The sequence below is a fragment of the Pan paniscus genome, chromosome 6, assembly GCF_029289425.2.
Source record: "Pan paniscus chromosome 6, NHGRI_mPanPan1-v2.0_pri, whole genome shotgun sequence".
Lineage (NCBI taxonomy): Eukaryota > Metazoa > Chordata > Mammalia > Primates > Hominidae > Pan > Pan paniscus.
The window spans coordinates 161,734,174-161,762,148 of NC_073255.2; the positions used below are offsets into that span (position 1 = coordinate 161,734,174).

General features: G+C 34.1%; 1 protein-coding gene across 6 annotated transcripts in view; it reads right to left on the minus strand.

Moving 5' to 3' along the window:
• The window catches only part of POT1 (protection of telomeres 1), a 118,291-nt gene that overhangs the window by 63,158 nt on the left and 27,158 nt on the right, over nt 1–27,975 (minus strand). For 5 of the 6 annotated variants that reach the window (XM_003815460.6, XM_008968450.4, XM_055115360.2 and 2 more), the window contains exons 4-6: nt 23,191–23,304; nt 22,111–22,158; nt 17,206–17,320 (exon numbers count right to left, since the gene is read on the minus strand). In XM_003815460.6, coding sequence (XP_003815508.3) covers nt 17,206–17,320; nt 22,111–22,119 — 124 coding nt within the window. In that variant the 5' untranslated portion in view covers nt 22,120–22,158; nt 23,191–23,304. Of the gene's footprint in view, nt 1–7,375; nt 7,395–17,205; nt 17,321–22,110; nt 22,159–23,190; nt 23,305–27,975 lie in introns of those variants that run through there. The other variant, XM_055115363.2, reaches the window with a different exon arrangement.

A 27,975-nucleotide genomic window follows, 5' to 3' on the forward strand; every position in this document is an offset into this window, starting at 1 on the left:
TAGGTTTTAAGTTTCCTTTGTCAATATTTCTTACTATTAGTAAGGACTGATACTTCATGACATTTTTTCTTTGCTAGTGGTCTTCCAAAGACCAAAGATAAATTTTATTTATTTTTCAAAATAGAGAACACATTCTTACTTGCAATTACCATATGGCTCTATTGTACCCTTTTATATATCTGAGATACATTATGGGATCTTTTTTCCTATATCTTGAAATATAGATATTCATTATCTGAGTAATTATTTCATCACTATGCATTAATTATTTCTATGTACACTTAAAAAGACTAATTTTTAAAATGTGAAATGAGGCAATTGTCTAAAGGATGATACAAGAATGAAATAAATAATCACTATTATATCATTCTTCAGTTTTTGTACTGCAAGACATAAGAGAAGTCTGGAGACACCATCTTTTGAGTTTCTTCTTTAGCTTTATTTAAACATGGTTAAAAATTCAGAATTTTAAAATTTGTGCCCATGGTCAGTGAGAACATTGATGGAGGAAGTCATTTCACCATTATTACATGAATCAGAAGCTAAATGCAAAACAGCAGCACTTTAGCTAATGATGATAAAATTGATCACATAAGTGAAATCTCAGGCTATTTATCTCCAGATGATATCCTATATAAAGTTTCTCAAGCTCAAAAATTGATGCATGAAAATATGTTTCTAAAAATAGGGAGAAAATACAAAATATTTCTAAAAACAGAGAGGAAATATGGTATTCTTATCCAGTAAGTCATTCAACAAAAATGATTTCACCATACGTTATTCTGGGACATGACTGAGGACCATTCCATTTTGCTAAAATGACTTGTGATGGCATTCTTTCATCTTACATGATATTTACATACCAAAATTTACATAAAATGGCATGGAAGTGGATATGCAGTAGGCAAATGTATAAATAAAGGTAGTGGAAAGAATAGGTGATATCAAAATGAAAGATCAATCTTTAATCATTTGAATTGATGTTCAGAAATCTAAAATAGAAACTGTTTTGTAATTATGGAGCAAAAACAGCTGCTCTCTCCAAAAAAATTTTTGAGTCGACAAAGTTTTCAAAAGTATTTTGATGATGCAAGTGCAAGAAGAAAAACCAAAAGCAGTAATAAGCTAGAACCATTTGTTTGTATATCTTTAAAACTAGGAAAATATGGGATTATGAAATAAAAATGACTTTGCTATGTTTATGTCCTTTTTATAATCTTTAATGACTTTATTACCTCTTTATTCGCACTGCTGTATAATATTTGAAAAATGACTTAAACATTCAAAAACTTTAAAAGGTTTGGACTCATATAGTAAAAGATAATGATTGTTTTTCCTATTATGCTTAGGTGTCAAAAAACTGATATCTCCTAGACCTTAAAGCAAAAGGAAAAAGAATGACAAAAGGACAGAAAATAGAGGGAAAAAAATGAGTGAGACAGCAAACTCAAAGAATTGGGCCTTCTGAACTCTGCCTTCTGAGAAAGAGATCCTCTTTATGGATATCTGGATATGGTGCACCTGCTTCCCCACAATGAGGTTATATCCTCACTTACGCAATTTGGTTCAAAACTCAGGGGCACTGAACATATGTACCATTACTGAAGTATACAGACTGTTTCTGTAAATTTTTCTGGAACATACATATTAAAGGAAATTCATATGGCAAGAATGGACCCTTGTTCTCAACTGCAGCACTTGTGCACTTTTGTGGAACATTCCACAGCAAATACATATTCTGTAAAAAATACAGGAGCAAAAGAAAAGCCATACAAAAATATTCTACTGACTGTTCTACTCTACATAGACTTTGTTTCTGTTAAATTCTGTACCCCAGGCAAAAAAGTCAGAACCAAAGAACAGCTAACAATCTTATTCCATAAAATCAACCTTAGTACAATATCTGACCAAGAGAAGCCCCAAAAGTAAATTGTTCAAGAATAGAGGAAGAACATTTACTAGAAATGAAGATGCAGTCTTCCAATTAAAAGGGCCCATTGAAGGCAAACAGGATAAATGATCACACCAAGTCACATAATTGTGAAATTAGGGAACACCAAATATTTTTTAAAATTCTGAAAACTTCTGTAGAGAATAAAACAAGTTACCAATGCGAGACTGAGAAGCAGATTAACATCAGACTTTTCTATCAACATGACTGGGGTTACTAAAAAGACAACAAATCAATGGCTTCAAAAGTCTAAGGAATAATTTTGATACTTCAACTTTATAAAACCTGACAAAGCTATCAATCAAGCATAAAGACAGATGAAGAACATTTCCAGATTTTGGCCAATCAGGTATTTTACCTCCACAGCATCTTTCTTAGGTAATTCTCCAGCAATACAATGGGAAAAACCATAAAACAGAAAAAAGCAGAGTACGGACAATAGTAATGGATCTCCCAGATAGATAGATAGAGAGCAGGCCTAGCAAACAACTACTCTAGATTGGAGCAGAAGAAAGGGAGCTGATAAGAAAGGAGAGGTCCATTAAAGAAAAAGAGTAATCGACCGGTCGCGGGGGCTCATGCCTGTAATCCCACCACTTAGGTCGAGGTGGGCAGATCACGAGGTCAGGAGATCGAGACCATCCTGGCTAACACAGTGAAACCCTATCTCTACTAAAAAATACAAAAATTTAGCCAGGCATGGTGGTGGGCGCCTGTAGTCCCAGCTACTTGGGAGGCTGAGGCAGGAGAGTGGCGTGAACCCGGGAGGCAGAGCTTGCAGTGAGCTGAGATGGAGCCACTGCATTCCAGCACTCCAGCCTGGGCGACAGAGAGATTCCATCTCAAAAAAAAAAAAGAGTGATCACTTAGCATAATGTTCTCCAGATTCCTTCATGTTGTTTCAAGTGACGGAGCTTCCTTCTTTTTTCCACATAATTTCATTTATACATGGAATCTAAAAAAGTCAAACTTACAGAAGTAGAAAGTGATTATCAATGCCTAGAGGGTGGCAGTGGTGAGAAATGGGGAGATGCTGGCCAGGCACGGTGGCTCATGCCTGTAATCCCAGCACTTTAGGAGGCCAAGGTGGGTGGATCACTAGAGGCCAGGAGTTTGAGACTAGCCTGGCCAACATGGCGAAATCTCATCTCTACTAAAAATATAAAAAATTAACCAGGTGTGGTGGTGCGTGCCTGTAATCCCAGCTATTCAGGAGGCTGAGGCACAAGAATCACTTGAACCCAGGAGGCAGAGGTTGCAGTAAGCTGAGATCACGCCACTGCACTCTAGCCTGGGTGACAGAGCAACTCTGTCTCAAAAAAAGCAGGGGGTGGGGGGAAGAAGCTCACCAAAGGATATACAAACTTTCAGTTCAACAGGAGGAATAAATTTTCAAGATTTGCACAGTATGGTGACCATACTTAATAATGACGTATTGCATATTTCAAAATTGCTAATAGATTTTAAATGTTCTCACTATAAAAAATAAGTATGTGATGTAATGGATATGTTAATTAGCTTTATATAATCATTCCACAATGTATACACATATCTAAACATCACATTGTCCCCCACAATATGTATGTTTGCCAATTTAAAATAAAAATTTAAATTAAAACAATAAATAATCCCATACACAACTACATATTTATATAAACTTAAGGGCATAGTGAAGGCGCAGTTTTATTATTAATAACAATAGCAACAAAAAAGAAAAGGCATTAAAAATCCCACAAAATATAAAAGGCTATACAGGAATATCTGATCCAAATATGAAGAAAACTAAAATGTAGCATAGAGATAGCCAAAGAATGGAAGAAATATGTATGGTTACAGAAGAGAATATAAATGCTCATAATTATGACAAAAGATAAGTAAAGGTATACCTGACAGAAGACTAGAGAAGAAAGTAAACAACAACACTGAATAAAGTTGACGAATAAGAAATGAAAGACAAATATATTATTTAAAGTTAAAGAGAATCAATAAGAAAAAAATAAAAATTTAAAAGGAATTATATTTTCCATAGTATAAAACACTTATATAATCTAAACTCTTCCTCCGAAAATACTAATTGTTTGATAAATTACAACCACATGGTAACACTTCTAAAAAATCATTTCTCCAATCATAAGTTAATCCCAGGATAAAAACAAATAATCCAGGAGGTGAACAAAGGTGGGAGGCAAATTCAAAAGCTAAAACACATCTGAAAGGGCTCTCACTAGAAATCTAGAGTTTTGGAAATTATATACCAAGTCTGAGAAAAGAAACTACATCTTGGTCTATTGCAAGGTAGAAGCTGAAAGTGAGCTATCAGCAGAAATCAGTGACCTTAAAAAACGGAAGCTAGGGAAAAAAAATCCACCTGCTAGCATAGGGAATCATGAAGAAAATCTGCCTGTCTGTGCCATGGTTTGGAAATGAGGGAAAAATAATAATAGGCCAGTTTGTGGAGTAACTGGCATTAATACAGTCAATGAAATTTCTGTAGATATCCTCTTAGTTTGGTTTTCTTTAGTTTTTGTTTTGTTTTGGTTTTTGTTAATGGCAAATGACATGCTGACTCTAAAGTTAAAATGGAAGAGCAGGGGGCTACCGTTATTTAAGACATACTTGGAAAAGAAGAATGAAATAGGATATTTTTCTGTTGAATAGCAAGATTAAAAAGTAAAGAAATTAGGATAATGTAGTGTTTTCTGGGAGGGACAATTCATTCTTTAGCAATATAAGATTTTAGTGATAAAGAGAAAAAAATCACTATCACTTCTCTATTTGTACTTCACCTATGTAAAAGTTAATTCCTACTACGTACATTAACGGTTTCATCTAAAAACAAATCCCACAATACACAATACAACAACTGTTCTTCCACACAGTACATCATTTATGTTATGTGACATCCAACTAACACCCTCTCACAGAGGATTTTTTGGTAATAGCTTATAGTGTTTCCCCAAACACTATACTGGCTATTAACTTTGCAGCTGGATTCATAAGCATATTCCCAATAGTGTCACTTGAACCTGTTTATGCTGTAAGTAGAACTGTGAATAATGCCTGTATAGTTTTGATCCCCCTTTTCCCCACAAATGTGACATAATTAAGCAATTTCACAGTGAAACAAATGATTGGTTTGCCAATTAAAAAAACACACAATGTACTTTGCATAAAACACAACTATTTTGAAGGTTTGAAGTTTCTTAAAATTTCGTGATAAACACAAGGGCAAAGAGATCACTAGTCTGACAAAATCCAATTCAGATTTTAAGCTGCAGTAATTCTGTATTACGCCTCTCACTTTAAATGCTCCAAATTGATCTACTTTCGTAAACTGTGAATATAAGACCAATACAAGAAAAAAACTGTGAATTTAACTAGGCATAAATAATACTAAATAGTTTAATTTCATGTTAATGTTAGTTTAACTTAATGTTTAATTTAAATAGTCTAATGTTAGCCAAGATGAACTGACAAAGCTCAGTCCCTGTAGCACTTACATAATATTGAAGAATGTAATGACTACAGAAAACTATTGAGATTTTTGTAAAAATTTAGATTTAATCTAAATTTTAAAATACTGAAAATTGTTTCACATTTTTTCTATGAAAATGTCAATTTTCCAAAAGATGACCTAACAGACTGCAAAAGACTCTAGGTAACACTTTGAGAAACATTATTGTAGACCCACTATCGAGATCTTTACAAGGCCACCTCTTGCTTTTGCAGAATCTTTGTGCAAGTTAGAAAAAGACTCTCCTTTCTCAAATAAAAGTACTGCAAAAACCTAAACAATTTTACAGAGGAACGTGACTCAGTCCAAGAGAGCAGCAGCCTTGGCTACACACACACACACAATTCTATTAAATCACTGAATTGTAGGCTCAGATATACTTACAGTAGCAATACTTCCAAAATATCATGTACTTGCTACAATGCAAGCTCTCTAAAATGACTTAACTACACGTTAGCATGTTCTTAGAATCTCCTAAGGTTATCTATAAAATAATGAGCAGTTTCAAAATAAAATACTCTTTCAATATACAGTCATGTATTGCTTAATGATGGGGATATGTTCTAAGAGATGTGTAGTTAGGCGATTTCATTGTTGTGCGATCACCGAGTGTACTTACACAAGCCCAGATGATGTTTATTTTTAAATTTATATATATATTTTCATATGAAAAAACACAATGTCCCAGCATCATTACTACACATCAGTCATTTCCCCTAACTGATCTGTTATGCCAATATTAAGTGCTATGTATCAGGTTTCTACACATGCTCCATTATAATCTTAAGAGACCACTGTCATACATGCAGTCCACTGTTGATCAAAATGTTATGTGGCACATGACTGTACTTTATTTTTAATTTAAATAAGTACATATTTATTAAAAGAAACAAAATTCAGGTTAAGAGAACAAGTGGCATTTAAAAAAATCTATTCAATAATCTCTCAAGAACAATAAGAAAAAAATAGCAAGCTAAAAGAAATGTTAAACACCTTTCAGGTTCCCTCAATTAGCATTAGATTTATGGCATGAAGGGAACCACACTACTTGTTTTAACAAATAGTAACAATGCAAACTGCTAAAGTATGTCTTATTTAACTGCTCCAAGGAAGTGAAGTGTTTTACCAAATACACACGCAAAAATATCCTTCAATAATGACTTCACAAAGAAAAATATTTTCCCCATGCCTTATTTTTTGCTCTTTCCCAAACGAAGGTACAAAGCTAAAGGTAATTTAAAAGTCTATCTTCTTGTTAGCTAACATTAACAGGGAAAGTGGAAAGAGTAGAAAATCCTTTAATAAATCAGCATTCGTACTTTAAATAAATAGTACACAGTACTTATAATGTATATCTTTAAACCATTGATAAAGTGTTGTCTTTAATGCTTTAGTAATACTTCATATTTAAACTGCTGACAAAGTACTTAACTAGTTTAACACTTTGGTAATAATTCACATAGCTTGATATAAATCTGGAAAAGATAACAAATGATAAATTAAGTTTTCTATTTTGCAATCTTGAGCAATTCACCGAATTTACTCAGTATGATTAAGTGTAAATTGCCTTGGAGTTTTATTATAAGGGAGAGCTGGTAGTTCATCTTAGCAAGGTTTTTAATCAAAGAAGCATGCATGCATAAATTACACAATCCAGAAAAAGTTCTTCCATGAAAGTTGCTTCATCTCCTTTTTATCTACTAAAACAATGCTGTTTTTAAACCAATCAGTATTTGAGCAACACTATTCCATGGTAGAAAAGTATATCATTAAAACATTCAAGTAATACCTATGAAGGCAAATCACTGAATCAAGCTACATTATGTGCTGTCATCTTACTTCTTTTACAAGGAAACTTACTGTACAATACAAAAATAAGAGCACTCTTTATTTTTCTGGTGTGAGCTTACATAATTTCCACTTGTGCTTTCATTCTATTGCAAGAGCATGACAGCATGGAAGATGAAAGAAGAAAGAATATATGTTATGACATAATAAATATTATGATATATACAGTGACACAGATTAGATAGATGTTAGACATTGCATGCGTTCATAAACGTTATTCTGGTGGAGTTTTACTTCCATGTTTTACACTATACATAAGACTAGAGAAAAAGTCTTTTAACTGAATGAGTAAAAGACTGTACCACAAGTTTTAAGAATTAAAAAAAAGTACTAAATTTTATGATTCATTAAAACAATTCAAACTCTAATGAAGACAGGGATAATTCTCTAAATTAGTATGCTAATAATTTGGGAAAAAGTCATGAAAGACAAGCTAGTGCTCGTCTCATAGAAGTCAGATGGAAGCCTGAAGTCTCATCAAAAAGTCATTCCTGAAAATGAGAAATAGCAAAAAATAAATACAAAGTGAAGTGATAGGGAGAGGAAAGTGTCTTTTCTCCATCTCCATTCTTTAGATGAAAATTGATAGAATAGCTGGAAAACAGTATAAGTAAGCTGAAGAGGGGAGGCTTGTCTCAACTACCCAAATCTTTAAAGAGGTAAGTGATAACCTGCCATGACCTGAATGAGTCCATTTCTGAAAGGCAGTTAAGCACCTGGGAAGAGTCTCCCCTCACTCACCTAGACATATTTATTTTTTGGCTCCTGAGAAATGGAAAACTCAGTGTCTGTCTGATCCACCAACTCCATTCATTGTAACAGGTAACTCATCATTCAATTTGAAAATATATATTCAAAAAGCATGGTATCTTTCACAAATGAAGATTCTATCTTACATAGCCAAAAAACAGAAAAGTAGAGTTTTACCAATTGGGGAAAGACTAAAAAAAAGTTTATATAACTAATAGTTATAGTAATTGTATTGTAATTATTCATTAATTTATCTGTCTTCACAAAATTTAATCCCTTGTCAGAAACAATGACATATATACCTTTGAATTTCCCATGTCATATTATCTGGCATATAGAAAATAAATAAGCAGTTTGCTGAACAAACAAATGAGTGACCCAAAATACAAAACTATATATTTATTTATTTTATGCGCCATACATTAAACAAAGAGGACAACCTTACAGTTTTAATATTATCTAAATATTCAGGTAAGTGAATATGAACATATCACAGGTCATGAGTTAACAACATGGAGTTCAAAGTGGGAGAAGCATGAACCATAGATATATGCATAAGTCGGTATACTTGTATGTGTTGTATATTTTTCTAGGATAGGTTCTATAACTTGTCATCACATGTGTATGACTGCAAAAGGCTTTTTTGTTTTAAAATGCCAAAGGTGCATTTTCAATTAAAAAAATTGAAAAATAGATTAAATAATTATTACATATAATTTTACATCATACTAGATTCTTTCATCTCTCTTTGATAAATCAGAAGGCTCCTAGGTCTTATGAAGTAACAATGAGTGATTAATTACTCAGTAATTAATACATTAATATCAATATGTGTATCAATAATACATAGTTGACATTTTCAACTATGTCAATTCCGGATATGTGGAAGTACATTGTTATACTTTTAAAAGTTAAAACACAAAATATATATTCATTTAATATGCAACCAGTATTGCTAACACAAAACCAAAATATTAAAACAATTATGCTACATGACACTACATGTACATGACATGTCCTTCTCAGATGTGAAAATAATCAATATTACATAACAAAAAACAGCATTCTAGAGTTAGCTGGGATGTTTTTATAGAACAGGAAAAGAAAAAAATGTTAGGGCCCCATATCCTAGCATCCTATCCCAAAATCTAAAAGCAAACAAAACTGACAGAGGCTCTCAGAATCCAATGTTTTGGATGCTACTCTGAGAAATTTGATTATACTGCTCAGTAAGTAGCTAAAACAGAAGGTGTCCTTGTAAGACAGTGAACAGGAAGAGAGAAAGATCTGCTTCTAGAAACACTGTAACATCCAAGACTGCTAAACAAACTACTTTTCTAAAATGAGTTTTAATGGGAGGTAGGGTAAGAGAAACAAGTAATTTTGAAACAGACCATTCCTGAGGTAAGGTAGTGAGCCCACAGGTGATGTACCACATTATGTGGCACAAAAAGGATGAGAGATCTCTAGCAAATAAAAGAAAGAAGGGACTCAAAATTTGAGGAAAGAACAAAAAGAAGGAGAGTTGAACAATAAATATTTTGCCTCTCCCTTCCTCTAAATTCAAATATTAGGAGATTAAGCACAAACAAGGTTCCCTCTATTTTTCCTATTTGCTCACATTGTGAGTAGGAATTATGATATTGATCAAGCAAGGATGAGCCATACACTATTAACAAGTCTGGAAATGTTTTATGGTATGAATACATTTGTTTTATTTTGTAAGAGCAGATAATAAAAACAGAGTAAATGTGTCTCAAGTTTAAAAAATAGCTATTTCTAAAAAACTGAAACACAGCTAAAATTAAATTCCCTTATATGTGTTATCTAAGAAAATATGATGAATGGTATGTGTCCACGGCAAAAACTGCATACCTAATACTATCTAGCCAGCTTCCAAAGCAAAAGTATATATAAGGTTTTCAGAGAAAATTATTGCTATAAAATCTCTAGTCTTAAAGAAGGCAATGACTTTGTTTTCCTATATGAAAGAGGCACAGTATGTATCATTGATGAGTCATTATCAAAATCAATTTTGGGCTTGGTATGGTGGCTCACACCGCTAATCCCAGCACTTTGGGAGGCTGAGGCAGAAGGACTGCTTGAGACCAGGAGTTTTAGGCCAGGCTGGGCAACAATGCGAGACCTCCATCTCTCCAAAAAAAAAAAAAAAAAAAGTTTTTTAATTAGTTGGACATGGTGGCACATGCTGCTAATTCCAGCTACTAGGGAGGCTGAGGTGGGAGGATTGCTTGAGCCCAGGAGTCGAGGCTGAGGTGAGCTATGATCTCGGCAGTGCACTGCAGCCTAGTCAACAGAGCAAGACCCTGTCTCTCTTAAAAAAATAGGCCGGGCGTGGTGGCTCAAGCCTGTAATCCCAGCACTTTGGGAGGCCAAGGTGCGCGGATCACGAGGTCAGGAGATTGAGACCATCCTGGCTAACACAGTGAAACCCTGTCTCTACTGAAAATACAAAAAATTAGCCAGGCGTGGTGGCTGGTGCCTGTAGTCCCAGCTACTCAGGAGGCTGAGGCAGGAGAATGGCGTGAACCCAGGAGGCGGAGCTTGCAGTGAGCCAAGGTCATGCCACTGCACTCCAGCCTGGGTGACAGAGCAAGACTCCGTCTCAAAAATAAATAAATAAATAAAAATAAAAATAAATAAAATCATATAAAATAAAATTTGATGATAAAAGGACATTTCAATATATGTTGCTTCTAAAATATGTGAGGAATTCTTTCTCAGTTTTCATCATTAATCTTATCAAAACTGAATAGGAATGTTAGTATCTATAGCATTATATGTTGTTTTAACTCTGATAGTTCTGATAGACTCTATGTAAAAATTAAAACTTTACTCCAAAGGTGAATATGAACTTAGGAATAGAAGCATTTCTACCAGAATAGGATTTCTACCAGAAATAAGATAGCATGCTACAGGTCATATGTAATCTTTATTCAGGATAAGAGCAAAGAAAAATTTCTGTCAAGGAGTAAAGATGCCAAATTGCTAATTGCTTCTATCACACTGAATTTAACATTTATAAGATGAATTTTCACGAAAAATTCTAGCTAATGATATGTAACAGAATACACTTTTTCCATCTACCTAAATGTGAATTGCATAAAGGGAATTTTCCACCACATAACTAGCTATACACATCTGGATGTTATTTAGATTGTAGCCCTGTATTTGTGAAAAAGTACTGCTTTAGGTAATATTTTAAAAGGCACAGCTGTGGACTGTTCCTGTACATCTATTCTTGTACTTCTCTGTGGTAATACTAATGAAGGTGATCTTTTCCTGAACACAAATATCAGTGCTATTTCTCTAATATAACTGTAACTGAAGTTATTAGAGAGAGTTTTAAAACTTTATTGTCTGGCTAGTAGTCAAGACATCTTGCTATGTCTTAAGATTTATTTAAAAGCTTCAATGACCAGGTTCAGATAAAATTGATGACATTCATTTTAATTTAGTATCTTAGAAGAAACAAACATATTATCTTGGTAATAACAGATGGCTCATTACTAGCCATGAATTTTTTACTACGGGACTGCAGTGATTGAAGTAAACATATCTGATAGAGATATAAGATACATATGCAAATATAATACATATTCTTGTTCCCCATGGCTTTCATTTTATATGCAAGATTTAATAACATTATCATGAGAAAACATGATTTTTCTAATAACAACTGAAAATTAATGTTGTCATCAATGTTTTAACAGAGCTATCATTTTAGTCTATATTATCATATTTTAAGTTGTTTTTTAAAATGATATATTTGCAGATCAATTTGTTAAAAAAACTTTTTGAATTATATCTTCTATAGATAGACATTATTAGCAACAATGTAGCTTATTCCTAAGTTTGGTGGGCCAATTAAATTCAACCAAGTAAAACTTCAAATTTGAAGGGGATCATAGTGATTACATCTTTATGGCTAACTCCCAGAAGGGGCAGCACATGTAACATTTGAAGAAAATTGATGGGGAGAGGAAACTACTAAGGGAAAAGTATGTGAGTTTATGTTGAACAGTATGATGGGGTGGGGAAATGAAGACTCTGGGAATAAGCTGAAATGAGAATATTTGAAAAACAGGTCTTCAAGCACAAATTTCTCTACTTCAACTTTAATGTTCCCCTTTCCTCTAAAACAACAGATATTAAAAGGATTTTCCACAAAACATTCTTTGCAGTCTTCAGGCTTAGTATGAGGTCTATTTAAAACTTATCTCCGTATTTAATAGTCTTCGCAATGTTCATTTACACACAGACTAGTTTTTTTTATATTATACGTTAATAAAATATGCTGACCACAAGAAAAAGATTTTCCCACATCCACCTGACCAAAGAGTAGATTTCTAGTTCATTCCTCAACAATAAAATTTGTATATCTTTATTTTAAAAATGGTTTTGTAATATGAAGTCAATGAGAACATCTTTGTGTTTGCAACATGATCACAACTCCTGGCATGCAGGAGATAAAGTCTACATTTCATCAACAACATCCATGTTTCACTATTTAACATCTCTGAAATATGGCTCTATCTTAAAATTGACACTTAACCATAGTTTAATTAGCATTTTTCCCTTCTGAATGATACATAAAATGATAAAGCCTTTTACAGATAGTAGTGTTTTAGAATAGATGAAATACAATAAACAATGTTAAATTTAGTAAAATTAAACTAAACACAGGTGAAGTGTGTGTTTCTGTTCACTTTATTACCTCACAATAAACTGAAATTCATGGCTTTTGATGTTTTCATTTACATGTTTGTTAAAACCTTACATTATCATATAGCAATTAATAGGTTATACATTTTTACTTTACTTTTAAAACTATCCAAATATATATACATCTCTGTATCAGTTCATATATATGTATATATTTATATAAAATCATGGCCAGGGCCAATGCCAGGAAACCTTTCCCCTATGTTTTATTCCAGAACATTCAGTTTCAGGTCATACTCTTAAGTCTTTAATACACATTGAATTGATTTTTTGTGTATGATCTAAGGATCCAATTTCATTCTTTGCATGTGGATATACGGTTTTCCCAGCCCCATTTGGTGAAGAGACTACACTTTCCCCATTATATATTCTTGCACCCTTGTCGAAAATCAGTTGACCATAATAAACGTGTGGGCTTATTTCTAGGCGCTCTATTCAATTCCATTAATCAGTATGTCTGGCTTCATGGCAGTACCATACTGTCGCAATACTGTTACTTTTTAAGTATTTTGAAATTAGAAAGAGAGAAGCCTCCAGGTTTGATCTTTCTCAGGATTCTTTTGGCTATTCAGGGTCCTTTGTGTTTCCATATGAATTTGAAGATTGATTTTTATTTTTCTATAAAAAATGCTACTTGGATTTTGATAGGGAATACATTGAATCTGAGATGACTGAGTACTACGACCATGTTAATAAAGGCATAACTCATGTAATTGTACTTTACTTTGTTGTACTTTGTAATACTGCAATTTTATAAATTAAAGGTTGTGGCAACTCTGCATTGAGCAAGTCTACTGTCACCATTTTTGCAACAGTATGTGCGTCTATGTTACATTTTGGTAATCCTCACAATACTTCAGACTTTCCCATTTTCATTGTATCTGTTATGGTGATCTGTGATCAGTGATCTTTGGCATTACTATTATAATTGTTTTGGGGTAGCACAAATCACACCCATATAAGACAGTGTACTTAACCAATAAATATGTGTATTCTAACTCCCCCATCAACCTGTCATTCCCCTCTCTCCCTCTCCTGAGGCTCCTTATTCTCTGAAACACAACAATATTGAAATTAGATGACTTGATAACCCTATAATGGCCTACAAGTGTTCAAGTGAGAGAGTCACATGTCTCTCACTTTAAATCAAAAGTTACAAATGATGAAGCTTAGGAAGGCATATATCCAAAGCTGAGAAACACTGAAAGCTAGGACTCTTGTGCCCAGTTAGCCAAGTTGTGAATACAAAGAAAAAGCTCCTGAAGGAAATTAAAGGTGCTACTTTAGTGAACACATGAATGAGAAGAAAGTCAAAGAGCCTTATGGCTGATACACAGAAAATTTTAGTCGTCTGCATAGATGATCAAACCAGTACAACATTCCCTTAAGCCAAAGCCTAAAGTAGAATGAGGCACTAACTCTCTTCAATTCTTTAAAGGCCAAGAGAGGTGGGAAGGCTAGAGAAGACAAATCTGAAGCTATCACATTGGTTCATGGCATTTCAGAAAAGAAGCCATCTTCATAAGATAAAGTACAAGGTGAAACAGCAAGTAGCAAGTGCTGATGAAGAAGATGGAGCAAGTTATCCAGAAGACCTAAGATCATCAACGAAGGTGGCTACACAAACCAACACATTTTCAATGTAAACAAAACAGTCTTCTCTTGGAACAAGGTGCCATCTAGGACCTTCACAACTATGGAGAAATCAATGCCTGCCTTCAAAGCTTCAAAAAACAGGTTCACTCTCTTGTGAGAGTCCAATGCAGTTGATGACTTTCAGCTGAAGCCAATACTCACTTAGTCTCAAAATCCTAGGGCCTTTCAAAATTAGGCAAAACCAACTCTGCCTGTGCTCTTTAATGAAACAACAAAGTCTGGATGACATTGCTCACAGCATGGCTTTCTGAATACTTTAAGCCCAACGTTGAGACATACTGCTCAGCAAAAAAGATTCTTTTCAAAATATTACTGCTCATTGACAGTGCACCTAGTCACACAAGAGCTCTGATGGAGATGTTCAAGATCAATGTTATTTTCATGCCTGCTAATACAATATCCATTCTGCAGCCCACAAATCAAGTAATAATTTTTACTTTTAAGTGTCATTATTTAAAAAAAATACCTTTTATAAGGCTATACCCACCATAGATAGCAATCCTTCTGATGGACTGGGGCAAAGTAAATTAAAAACCTAGAAAGTATTTATTCTAGATGACATCAAGAACATGCATGATTCATGTGAGGTCAAAATCCAACATCAACAGGGGTTTGGAAAAAGTTAATTCCAACCCTCACAGATGACTTTGAGGGGTTCAAGACTTTGGTGGAATTAAGTCACTGCAGATGTGGTGGAAACAGTAAGAAAACTAGAATTATAAATGGAGCCTGAAGTTGTGACTGAATTGGTGCAATCTCATAATAAAACTTCAACAGATGAAGAGTTGCTTCTTATGGATGAGGAAAGATAGTTTCTTAAGAAGTAATCTACTTCTGGTAAAGGTGTTATGAATATTTTTGATATGACAACAAAAGACTTAGAATATTCCATAAACTTAGTTGATAATGCAGCAGCAGGGTTGACAAGGACTAAAATTTTGAAATAAGTTCTACTGTGAATAAAATACTATCAAACAGCATCTCATGTTACAAAGAAATCTTTTGTAAAAGGAAGAGTCAATTGATATGAGAAACTTCAGTATTGTCTTATTTTAATAAACTGTCACAGCCACACCAGTCTTCAGAAAACACCATCCTGACCAATAAACCTATCATCTCCACCAGCAAAACGATGATAACTCGCTGAAGGCTCAACTTATCCTTAGCATTTTTTAGCAATACTGTATTTATCATCAAGGTGCATACATTTTTAAATGTAAACTAGTACAACCACTATAAAAAACAGCATGGAGTTTCCTTAATTGTTCAAGAGTGTATTGTTTAATATCCACACATCTAAATTTTATAATTTTCCTCCTGCTATTGATTTCTAGTTGGATTTTATTGAAGTCAGAAAAGATCTTGCTATCTTAAATGTATTCACTTGTTTTGTGACCTAACGAGTTATGTATACTGGAGAATGTTCCATGTGCACTTAAGAAAAATGTATACTCTGCTCTAGCTGGGTAGAATATTCTGCATATGTCTGATATGTCTGTTAGGTCCATTTGGTCTACGGTGTTGTTCAAGTTTTCTGTTTCCTTATTGATCTCTGTCTGGATGGTCTCCCCCATTATTGGAAGTGGTGAAATGAAACCTCCTACTATAATTGTGTTGCTGTCTATTTCTCCCTTCACTTCTGAAATGTCTGCTTCATGGATTAAGCGCTCTGATGTTAGCAGCATACATAATTGTTATATTTTCTTGGTGAATTAACCCTTTTATCATTATGTGATATCCAAAAACTGCCTGTTGTGACAGTTTTTGACTTAAAGACTCTTTTGTCTGATGTAAGTATGGCCACTTCTCCTCTTTTGGTTACCATTTGCAAGAAGTATCTTTCTCCATTCCTTCACTTTCATTTAGCCTATGTGTGTCCTTAAATCTAAAGTGAGTTTTTGTAGACAGCATATAGTTGTATCTCGTTTTTTTTAATGCACTCAGCTACTCTATGATTTTTTATTAGGTAATTTAATTCATTTATAATAATAGTAGTTATTCATTAGGAAGGTCTTACGATTGCCATTTAATTCACTGTTTTCTATCTGTCTTGTGACACTCAATTCCCTATTTTCTTCTCTTGCTATCTTCCTTTGTGTTTCATTATTTTGTAATGACATGCTTTGATTCCCTTCTCATTTTCTTTTGTGTATCTTTTATAGGTATTTTCTTTGTGGTTACCATGGAGTTTACATAAAGTACCTTATATTTATAGCAATCTACTTTAACTTGACAATTTAACTTCAATTGCATACAAAAACTCTACACTTTTACTTCTACCCCCTACCACACTTCATGTTACTGAAGTCATAATTTGCATCTTTTTATACTATGTATCCATTAACATATTTCTATAGTTATAGCTTTTATATATTTGCCTTTCAACTTCTATAACAGAATTAAATGTGATTTATGCATCAATGTTACAGAATTGCAGTATTCTGCATTTGTTTATATATTTACCTTTTCCAGTGAATTTTATATTTTCATATGGTTTCACGTTGCTGTTTGGCATCCTTTGCTTCATTCTTTGTCCTTACTGTCTTTAACTAGACTCTAGAATCTAAAGATCACATTTATTTTACAAATTAAACTAGCCAAAGAATATGCATCAGTGTTGTTTGGCAATTATAGGTCAGAACTGAGCTTCTATTCTAGGACTTAGGGTACAGATGGAACCGTGTTCCTAAATCAATAATGCATTTCCACTCCAAAAAACTCCACCAGTTTTAATACCTACCAGTTCCTTTGCTTAGATATGGGGGCTTAAAGAACTTCACAACACCATAGACATTGACAATTGTACCACCCTTAAGTTGATTCAGGGGTGTATATATATAATTTGTTGCTGGAACCTAAAGAAAGAGAAGACAGTGAATACATTTATAGAAAGTATTTACATTGTAGAATCATGTTATAATCATATTAGCAGCAAATCCATGTAACTATTTTATCCTTTTAAGTGTCTAAAAGAAGTTATAACCTGAAATAAGGCAATGCACACAGCTTAGCTTATCCAACTAGTTTTCCTTAGAACTTTGTTTATAAATGGTACAATTTGCACACTAGCTCATAAAGGCATAACCTATAATCTAATTAAAACATTATACTTCTTCAATAAAAACATAGCAAACAGTATATACATATAGTCCCTGACTTATGATGGTTCAACTTACAATCTTCTGACTTTAGAATGGGTCTATTAGGCAATTTAATACATTTTGTATTAATGAAATTTTTGACTTATGATGGGTACACTGGATGTAACTTCATTGTAAATCAAGGAGCATCTGTAGTGAAAAACAGCAATACATGTCAAAACTGAAGCAATAACACAAAACAAGAAAATACTTTTTTAAAATATGTACATCTTCAATGTAAAAGGTCTAAGAAAAGAGAGTTTTATTAAAGGTAAATGACTGGGCATAAAGAGATATTTTTAGAAGCCCTGAAAATGCAACTAGAACACTAGTCTTAACAATACAAGTTACGTCTCTTGTAAGTTTAGAAAACTTTTTTTTTTTAAGGACACTCTCAAGGAATCTTTTAGTAATTAAATCATCCTAGCTATCTTTAAGTTAGTATATCCCTAGCTTATTTGGTCAAGAAACTGTAGCTGGGGGACAATAAATCAAACTGTTAACAGAGAACAAATTCTAAAAAATGCAATTTAAGAGATTTTCGTTCTATTTTTTAACTAATATCTCTTTGAAACTTGTGGTACAATTTCTCTCTTCCCCTTACCCCCATGCTATTATAGAGATTTTCCGTAGGCCTAAATTTTGACTCATAACTCAAGCCAGGTTTTGAGTCATAAATGGTATAAAAAGATTTAAAATGCTAATAATGAAACCCTACCCCAAAGAATTGAAACTAACAATGCCTAAATTCTTGGGCTTACAGTATAGTAGATAAGAAATGAAAACTTATTGAGAAGTTGAAATCAGCAACTAACAAAAATTCTTGAGCTTGCAGAATATCAGATAAGAAAAGAAACAACTTGCTGAGATACTACTGAAACTCCTACTGATTTTGAGAGCAGGAAAAAACTATCTGAAATCAGTTGAAACCAAGATGGCTGACTGGAATTTGACAACGAGTTTGCTGATATCACAGTATGAATTTCCATCACATTCATCATACTAACTCCACCTGAATTTGCACATGCAACCCATGCATTAATGTGAAGAAATAACTATGCATGCCCAAGGACTTTCCAAGCTTCCCCTTTCATCCAACTAATGACTTACTAATCCCAGTATCTACTCTCTAAAACTTTTCTAATAAAATTACTGCCTTAAAGACAGCACAGGGAGACATATTTGAGCTCAGCTCGTGTCTCCTTAGGTGTTGACTTTCAGCTTTTCTTTTCTCAAAAATTTGATTTCACAGTATTGGCTTATAACACATCAGGTAGCGAGCTCCTTTTGTTCTATAATAATAAGAGAACCAAAAGATTATTTTTTGAAATAACTGGGAATAAGTTGGGAAAGAAAAGGGAAAGTGGTTTACAAGGACATGTTTGCATATTAACAGTGATACTAAATAAAGCCTTAAAGGGCTTTATATAAGTGGCCCCAACATCAAATGGAAATAAGGATACCTATCACTTCTGAGAGTTAAAATTTTAAAATTCAAATTAAAAAATTAGTTTTTCCAAGGAGGCTTCTCAGTTTAAACAAAAGAGTAGAATTTGCTAATCTAATCAAACTTCAATATAAAGAAAGCTAGCTCATCAATGATTAAAAAAAGAATGATGGAATAATGGAATGGAAAGAGAAATAATGGAAGAGAAGCATACTGAACAGTAGGGAGAAAACATGTGCTTAGCTTACACTCAATATTCTATCTTAACATCTCATGGAGAGAAGAATGGGAAAGGCCAGCAAAACTCAATGACACTAACCATTATAATCAACCAAGTAACCGCCATTTGTTAATTCATTACCAATAAACAACTTCTTGTTTGGCTTTCCATGCAAATCAGCAAGTATTTATGTGTACAACAGCTAAGATATAAACCTCATTATAAATTCATAAATTGATATTTTTTGCTTCTTAATCATTCTCTAATGAGTTGGGTTAATATTCTTACAAGTTTGGTTAATGTACCATTGAGTAAGCTCACACTTCAACAAGGTAATTAAATTTACATGATTCCCAATAAGCCCTATCTTAGTAGCCAATTTGCCTCCCTTGCTGACACAATAAAGTATTGTATTCCACAAAAAAGGACTGTAGAGGGACATCCAAATCAGTGTGAACAAATGTGTTAGCGGGAGAAATAGTGTAGTTAGTAGGAGAATGGTAAGCAAAGGCTTTCTGAAGGTGGCAACAAAATCTAAATTTTGAAGGACAAGTAACAAGGAGAAATGATAGGACATACTAGCATTATGTAATCAGGGATCTGAAAATAGTTTCACACTGCTGGTGCAAAAGGCACATGGCTAATATCTAAAGCAACAGGCATATAATATTTATGACATCCTAACAACTCCTAGGTTAATAAAACTAGCACTTACAAAAATACTTGTTGAGGATTTTTATTGCTCACTAAATAATCTAGAACAGTACTATCCAAGAAAATCTTCTATGATAATGAAAATATTCTATATCAATATTGTGGCTACTCAGGAATTTAAATATGACTAGTGCAAATCATGAACTGAATTTTTAATAGCCACACACAGCTAGTTGCTCATTATCGCACAGCACAGGCACATGTCCATGAGAAAACCATCGGCTCATGATATACTAAAGATAACTTGATAGCATTATCATTAAGTACATCACTTGATCCACATTTCACACAGACATGAACAATTTTTTTTTTTGACTGCTTAAGGGGCAGCCCATTATGGAATCAATCAGTCATGAAAATGTGAGCACTGGGTTAAATGAGATGCAATTTACAGCATATGCAGAAAGTTAACTAGCGGACAAAAATCAAGCACAGCAGACAATAAAAGCCTGAAGAGAGAAAGACACCTAGCAGCATAATTCGATTCATTCATTCCTTTATTTATTTCTGTCCTTCCTTCATTCATTCATTGATGGGCTATGTACTATACGGGGCACTAAAAATAAGTGTGAACAAAACACAAATAGACCCTGCACCAATGGAAGAACAAACCATAAAAGCGGAGAGATGTCTTAGAATTGTCTTAGAAGGTCTATTTGAAAAGATATTTAAAGAAAGAACTAATTAAATGAAGTACAGAAGTTGGGAATGAGATAAGCAACAGTGTTCCAAGCAGAGAAAACACATTCAGTATATTTGAAAATCCAGGAGGTTTGGATGGCTGGAGTGTACTGGTCAAAGGTAATGACAAGATTAGGTTGAATAAAAATATAGGGGATCGTTTATATTGGGCCTTCAGATCACATAAGTGGGCTAGTAAAGCTTTTAAATCCTGAAGACAATACAAGATCAAATGATTACCCTGAGTCACTTGAAAAGCAAACTTTCTACCACTGAAAAACAAATACTCTATTTTCTAAATTCTAAAAACACCCTGGTCCTCACAGACTACACTTTTAATACTATATTCTCGAAAAAATACACTTTTTCAGGAAAACAAGAAACTCAAAAACAGTAACTCCGTTTTCTTGATATCAACTGCAAGATCCATGCTCAGTTTAAAAATGTAGAAATGTAAAAACGAGCATCTTTTGATGAGTCAGGAAAATAAAGTCAAATAGATCTATGCCTGATTTAACTTACAATACCTAGGCTTTGTGAAAAAATATTTTTGCAAAGTTCAGTGGCTTTTTCATTTATTCCCGCCTTATTTACAGGTTCGCAGATATATCAAATATTTTAAATTAAACAATTTATAACAATTTTGGGAAATACTAATACCAGAGCTAACTCACACTTTTCAAAAAGTACATCAGTTCTTTTATTGGTAACAGTTCCCCCAAAAATATTAATTATACTAATACTCAGAATTTAGTAACTGTGTCCTACAGTCATTGTCAACTAGAAACAGTTCCTGAATTCTGTCCATTTGAAACTAAAGGTTCAAAAACATAAGTAGAACATAAACATCATATTAAACTATACCAATAAATTATTAACACCTTCTTTCCAGTTTCACTCGGCTACAAGTAGACTATCTGTAAAAATGGGAATGGGCATCTTCCTATTGCTATAAGGAACCTATAGCTATATCTATGCTATAAAATAGTGGGAAAAAATGGTTAAAAAGAAATGTATCATAAGTATAAGAAAACTACTTAAAATTATATAATTTGTTCAATTATATAATTCAGCACATAATTGTCTGGTTAAATACAAGCTAATGTAAAAAGAAATGAATTTGCCTATGGTTTAAAACAAAAATTTAAGGATCTTCATACAGTAAAAACTTATTTTATTTTTCTTGTGTATGTATAGCTTACACAAAATATCAGCAGATATTCCAGACAACAGAATATTCAGATATTGATTACTAGGTAAAATATATAACTCTAATATAACATTATCAGCTATAAAAAAGTAAAGATTATGTTTTTCCAGTGTATTGATAATATATCAATATCAGACTACAAAGTGGACTGAATATACATACACATGTATCTATGTGTGTGGCATATACAGGTATAGGTGTAATACTCTAAATTAAACTGAATATCATCTTACCAAAGACATTGATTCTGTAGAAAAATCTCTTAAAGATTTGACATAAACCTGAAGGAAAAAAAGAAAGAACTTATTTGTATACAGATAACCTCCAATGTGATTACATGCTTTTAGTTGTAGTAAAAGTACACACTTACTTGTAAAATATTCAAATTCACTAGGATGACATAAAGTTATGGCTTACAAATTAAAAGTGAAATGTGCAAAGTTGTCTAAGCTACAGAAACTTAAAAAAAAAAGGCAAAGATATAAGGTCAAATGAAAATGTACTTTATTAAAATATTAGTGTTCTTACAGATTAAATCTGAAGCACAGCAATATTCAGTTCTCAGGATAGAATGTAAAAGAATGCAAACTCCTATCAGTCCAATAGAAGTGGAAAATCAGAGCTGATAAAATTTTTCCTGCATAGAACCTTAGATGATTTCAGAAAGAAAAAAATAAATAAGGAAGTGCTTCAGTGATCACTCTAACTGCAAATTTTACCCATCTCCAGCCTAATTCATTAATTTTAATATCAAGCAGAGCCACCACCAGTGCTTATAGTACCTTTGTGCATACTAGAAAAAAACAGGCAGATGTTGGCCTGCAAGCTTTTGGCTTAGCCCAATTCTACCTAATAGCCTTGACTAAAAAGGCAGTTTTCAAGTGTGTGTGTGGAAGGTAGGGTGTTAAAAGAGGAAAGGAGAGGAAGGCCATCTTCACAACCAATAAAGTAGGAGAAGGAAAAAATCAGTTTTACCTAAAGAGGGGTAGTTGATTAATTTAAAGTGAAATCACGTAGAACAAAGTGCCTGATGGTATAATCACAAAGAATATCCAGTCTAGAATGTCTGTGCGGTTTTGTAAGTTTCATTAATAAGTATTTATTAAATATAAAGGAATTCCCTTTTCTATCTTGTCATTCGAAAAATAAAACCAAGAAAAAAAAACTTCTATTTTTTAAACTTAAAATATTCAATTAAAATAATTTAGTCAGACCAAGTAGTTTATCTGCAGATTTACAGAAATACTTTCAATCCCATCACTTTAGCTCATTAAATCTGCAATATAATTAGAGAATAAAAGCTACATACTTACATAAACAGTTGATTTGAGGTCTTCAAATGCTTTCAAAAATATGCAAGGTTTACCATCTCTGCTTGTAGATGAAGAAGCTAAAAAAACAATAAATCTAGCCACTGCAATGGTGTCCTACATAGAAAAAAAAAAGTTTTTGAATCAATCACCAAAATACGTATAATTTGGAATGTCATATAAATCCTTACTTATATTATGTTTAGAATAAAAATTACCTCTATAAAGTAGAAAACTGGTTAACCTAAACTTGTTTAACACTTGCCGAATACATTATTTAGACTACCACTTCCTCTAAAACATCTTCAACATCTACAGCTACAATATAGCCACAGATGACAATAACGTCCCACTTCATGGACCAGGAAAATGCTAAATCACTAAGAAAGTTTTATGTAGTGAAACTCAGACGTTCCAATAGTAATAAGGATGGAATTTAAATGAAACTAAATCTCAAAGTTGAGAAACTACATTGAGAAAGGCATGACAGTGCAAAAACTCCACATATTACAAAACTAATATATGTGCATACAAATACAGGGCATGGACATAATAAGAAATTTCCATTTATATACTAATAAGAACAAAGATATTTTCTTTCTACTTAGGTTTGTAACAGTAGTAAGAAGCCATTCTCCATTTATCCCTTCCTCTCTCATTCTTTAAATTTCCTTTTCTTATTTTCCAAATACTAAAACAGAAATACTAAAAGAGTTTTGCCTTGCTGCATATATATTTTTCATTGTCTTACTCCCTTAATTTTAACAACGAAACCTTAACATACACCAAAATGTCTGGGCTTTTGGTCATCTTCCTTCAATAATTTAAAACTCTATCAAGTGGAAGTCTTCTGCATTACCACAGTGTGCTCTGCACATACAAGGGCCTGGTGTCGATTCCCACAATCCTCTATTCAGATTTAACAATTGGACTGAGAGCATATTGAAGATAGTTGTCATTTCTAATTCTGCTCTGTATTTACAGGACTTGGCACAAAGCAGGCCCTCCCAAAACAAACTGTCTATGAATCAAACGAAAGACCTTATGTTGCCTTTTCTAAAAATCTCTTGCCCTAACCAGGTGTTGTAGTTCTGCAATTCCTGCGTTTTTTCCTTCACATGAGATTGCAAACATAACTGAGTGTATGCTGATAATGCCAAATTATCACAACTCTTCATAGTTAAATGGGAGAAAATTTTTCTTCTTACTGAAGATTTTATATCTCTCTGAAACCTTTTATGCAGTTTAAAAAAATAAAATGAACATGTTTCTGGAATAAAAATAACAACTGAGTTACCTTTTTTCAGTTTTACAAACTGAAGTATACACTCTGTTTTCAAGTGACCTCAAACCAATACATTCTGATTAAATGAAAACTTGAGATTTTAGTCAAAGATTTAAAGTTGTTTATCAAACTAACACCGGAAGATAAACAGAAGTAGGGAAGCCAACAGTTTATCAGTTCTAAATTATCCAAGTAGAAAAAAAACCTACCTCTTGTTATCCTCTGTTCCACTTAAAAATGTTTTCAAAAGTAAATATTATACACCAAATGCAAATGTTGGAGTACAGATGACCATTTTTTTTTCTATTTTCCTGTAGATTCTAAACTTTTTAAAAAGACTATGTATGTATTTCTTTTATCATGAAGAAAAATTTTGAAAAGAATAAATGACTAAAAGCTGGACATCAGCATTCATAAGAAAAATTTTTCTGAATTTAACAGTAGCTACACACAATTCAGTAAAAAGTTACAACCCTTCCTCTGGCATATATTCAACAGCATGGAAATAACAATCACAGTCTTTTTTAATTAAAATGCATTTACTATATTCATAAACATGGATTTATATTTGAATATACATATAAAAACTGCATTGAAGGCCCTTCAGTGATCTCATCCCAAGCAACTCTGCCTGTTTTATTTCCACATACTTCCCATTCAATATTAGACAAATTGGATCCTCTTATAAGTATAGTGCTTTTCCACATATATTCTTTATTTATTTTGAGCCACTGCTACAAATAAATGACATGTTTCCCATCTGTACATATCTGACCTAATCTATATTTCAAAGTCTAGCCTTCTTCTTCCTGGTAGAATCTATCACAGATTCTCTCTCAGAAACAAGTAATTCTACCTTCCTCTAAACTCTCCTATACAGCGTTTTAGCATTTTTCACTTTGTATGTTATTTACAAACTTTTCTTAATGCCTTTAAAGCCCTTAAAGTCCTGTAAGTTCCTTGGACTGAAAGTAATGGAGATCATTCCAAGATGGCCGAATAGGAACAGCTCCACTCTACAGCTCCCAGTGTGAGCCACGCAGAAGACAGGTGATTTCTATATTTCCATCTGAGGTACTGGGGTCATCTCATTAGGACTTGTTGGACAGTGGGTGCAGCCCACGGAGTGTGAGCTGAAGCAGGGCAGGGCATCGCCTCACTGGGGAAGCGCAAGGGGTCGGGGAATTCCCTTTCCTAGCCAAGGGAAGCCATGACGGTCGGTACCTGGAATATCGGGACACTCCTGCCATAATACTGTGCTTTTCCAATGGTCTTAGCAAACTGCACACCAGGAGATTATATCCCATGCCTGGCTCATCAGGTCCCATGCCCACAGAGTTTTGCTCATTGCTGGCACAGCAGTCTGAGATTGAACTGTGAGGCTGCAGCGAGGCTGGGGGAGGGGCTTCCACCATTGCTGAGGCTTGACTAGGTAAACAAAGCGGCTGGGAAGCTTGAACTGTGTGGAGCCCACTGCAGCTCAAGGATGCCTGCCTGCCTCTGTAGATTCCACCTCTGGGGGCAGGGCATAGCTGAACAAAAGGCAGCAGAAACTTCTGCAGACTTAAACGTCCCCATCTGACAGCTTTGAAGAGAGCAGTGGTTCTCCCAGCATGGAGTTTGAGATCTGAGAATGGACAGATTGCCTCCTCAAGTGGGTCCCTGACCCCTGAGTAGACTAACTGGGAGACACCTTCCAGTAGGGGCCAACTGACACCTCACACAGCTGGGTGCCCCTCTGAGACGAAGCTTCCAGAGGAAGGATCAGGCAGCAACATTTGCTGTTCTGCAATATTTGCTGTTCTGCAGCCTCTGCTGGTGATACCCAGGCAAACAGGGTCTGGAGTTGACCTGCAGCAAACTCCAACAGACCTGCAGCCGAGGGTCCTGACTGTAAGAAGGAAAACTAACAAACAGAAAGGAATAGCATCAACATCAACAAAAAGGACATCCACACCAAAAACCCATCTGTAGGTCACCATCATCAAAGACCAAAGGTAGATAAAACCACAAAGGTCAGGAGAAACCAGAGCAGAAAAGCTGAAAATTCTAAAAATCAGAGCACCTCTTCTCCTCCAAAGGATCACAGCTCCTCGCCAGCAATGGAACAAAGCTGGACAGAGAATAACTTTGATGAGTTGGCAGAAGTAGGCTTCAGAAGATCAGTAATAATAAACTTCTCTAAGTTAAAGGAGGATGTTTGAACCCATCGCACATAAGCTAAAAACCTTGAAAACAGATTAGACGAATGGCTAACTAGAATAAATAGAGAAGACCTTAAATGACCTGATGAAGTGGAAAACCATGGCACAAGAATTACATGATGCATGCACAAGCTTCAGTAGTTGATTGGATCAAGTGGAAGAAAGGGTATCAGTGACTGAAGATCAAATGAATGAAATGAACTGAGAAGAGAAGTTTACAGAAAAAAGAGTAAAAAGAAATGAACAAAGCCTCCAAGAAATATGGGACTATGAGAAAAGACCAAATCTACATTTGATTGGTGTACCTAAAAGTGATGGGGAGAATAGATCCAAATTGGAAAACACTCTCCAGGATATTATCCAGGAGAACTTCTCCAATCTAGCAAGGCAGGCCAACATTGAAATTCAGGAAATACAGAGAACGCCACAAAGATGCTCCTCGAGAAGAGCAACCTAAAGACACATAATTGTCAGATTCACCAAGGCTGAAATGAAGGAAAAAATGTTAAGGGCAGCCAGAGAAAAAGGTCAGGTTACCCACAAAGGGAAGCCCATCAGACTAATAGTGGATCTCTCAGGAGAAACTCTACAAGCCAGAAGAGAGTTGGGGCCAATATTCAACATTCTTAAAAAAAGAATTTTCAACCCAGAATTTCATATCCAGCAAAACTAAGCTTCATAAGTGAAGGAGAAATAAAATCCTTTACAGACAAGCAAATGCTGAAAGATTTTGTCACCACCAGACCTGCCTTACAAGAGCTCCCGAAGGAAGCACTAAACATGGAAAGGAACAATTGGTACCAGCCAATGCAAAAACATGCCAAATTGTAAAGACCATTGAGGCTAGGAAGAAACTGCATCAACTAATGAGCAAAATAACCAGCTAACATCATAATGGCAGGATCAAATTCACATATAACAATATTAACCTTAAATGTAAATGGGCTAAATGCTCCAATTAAAAGACACAGACTGGCAAATTGGATAAATTGTCAAGACCCCTCAGTGTGTTGTGTTCAGGAGACCCATCTCACACGCAGAGACACACATAGGCTCAAATTAAAGGGATGGAGGAAGATCTACCAAGCAAATGGAAACAAAAAAAAAGCAGGAGTTGCAATCCTAGTCTCTGATACAACAGACTTTAAACCAACAAAGATCAGAAGAGACACAGAAGGCCATTAAGTAATGGTAAAGGGATCAATTCCACAAGAAGAGCTAACTATCCTAAATATATATGCACCCAATACAGGAATGCCGAGATTCATAAGGCAAGTCCTTAGAGACCTACAAAGAGAC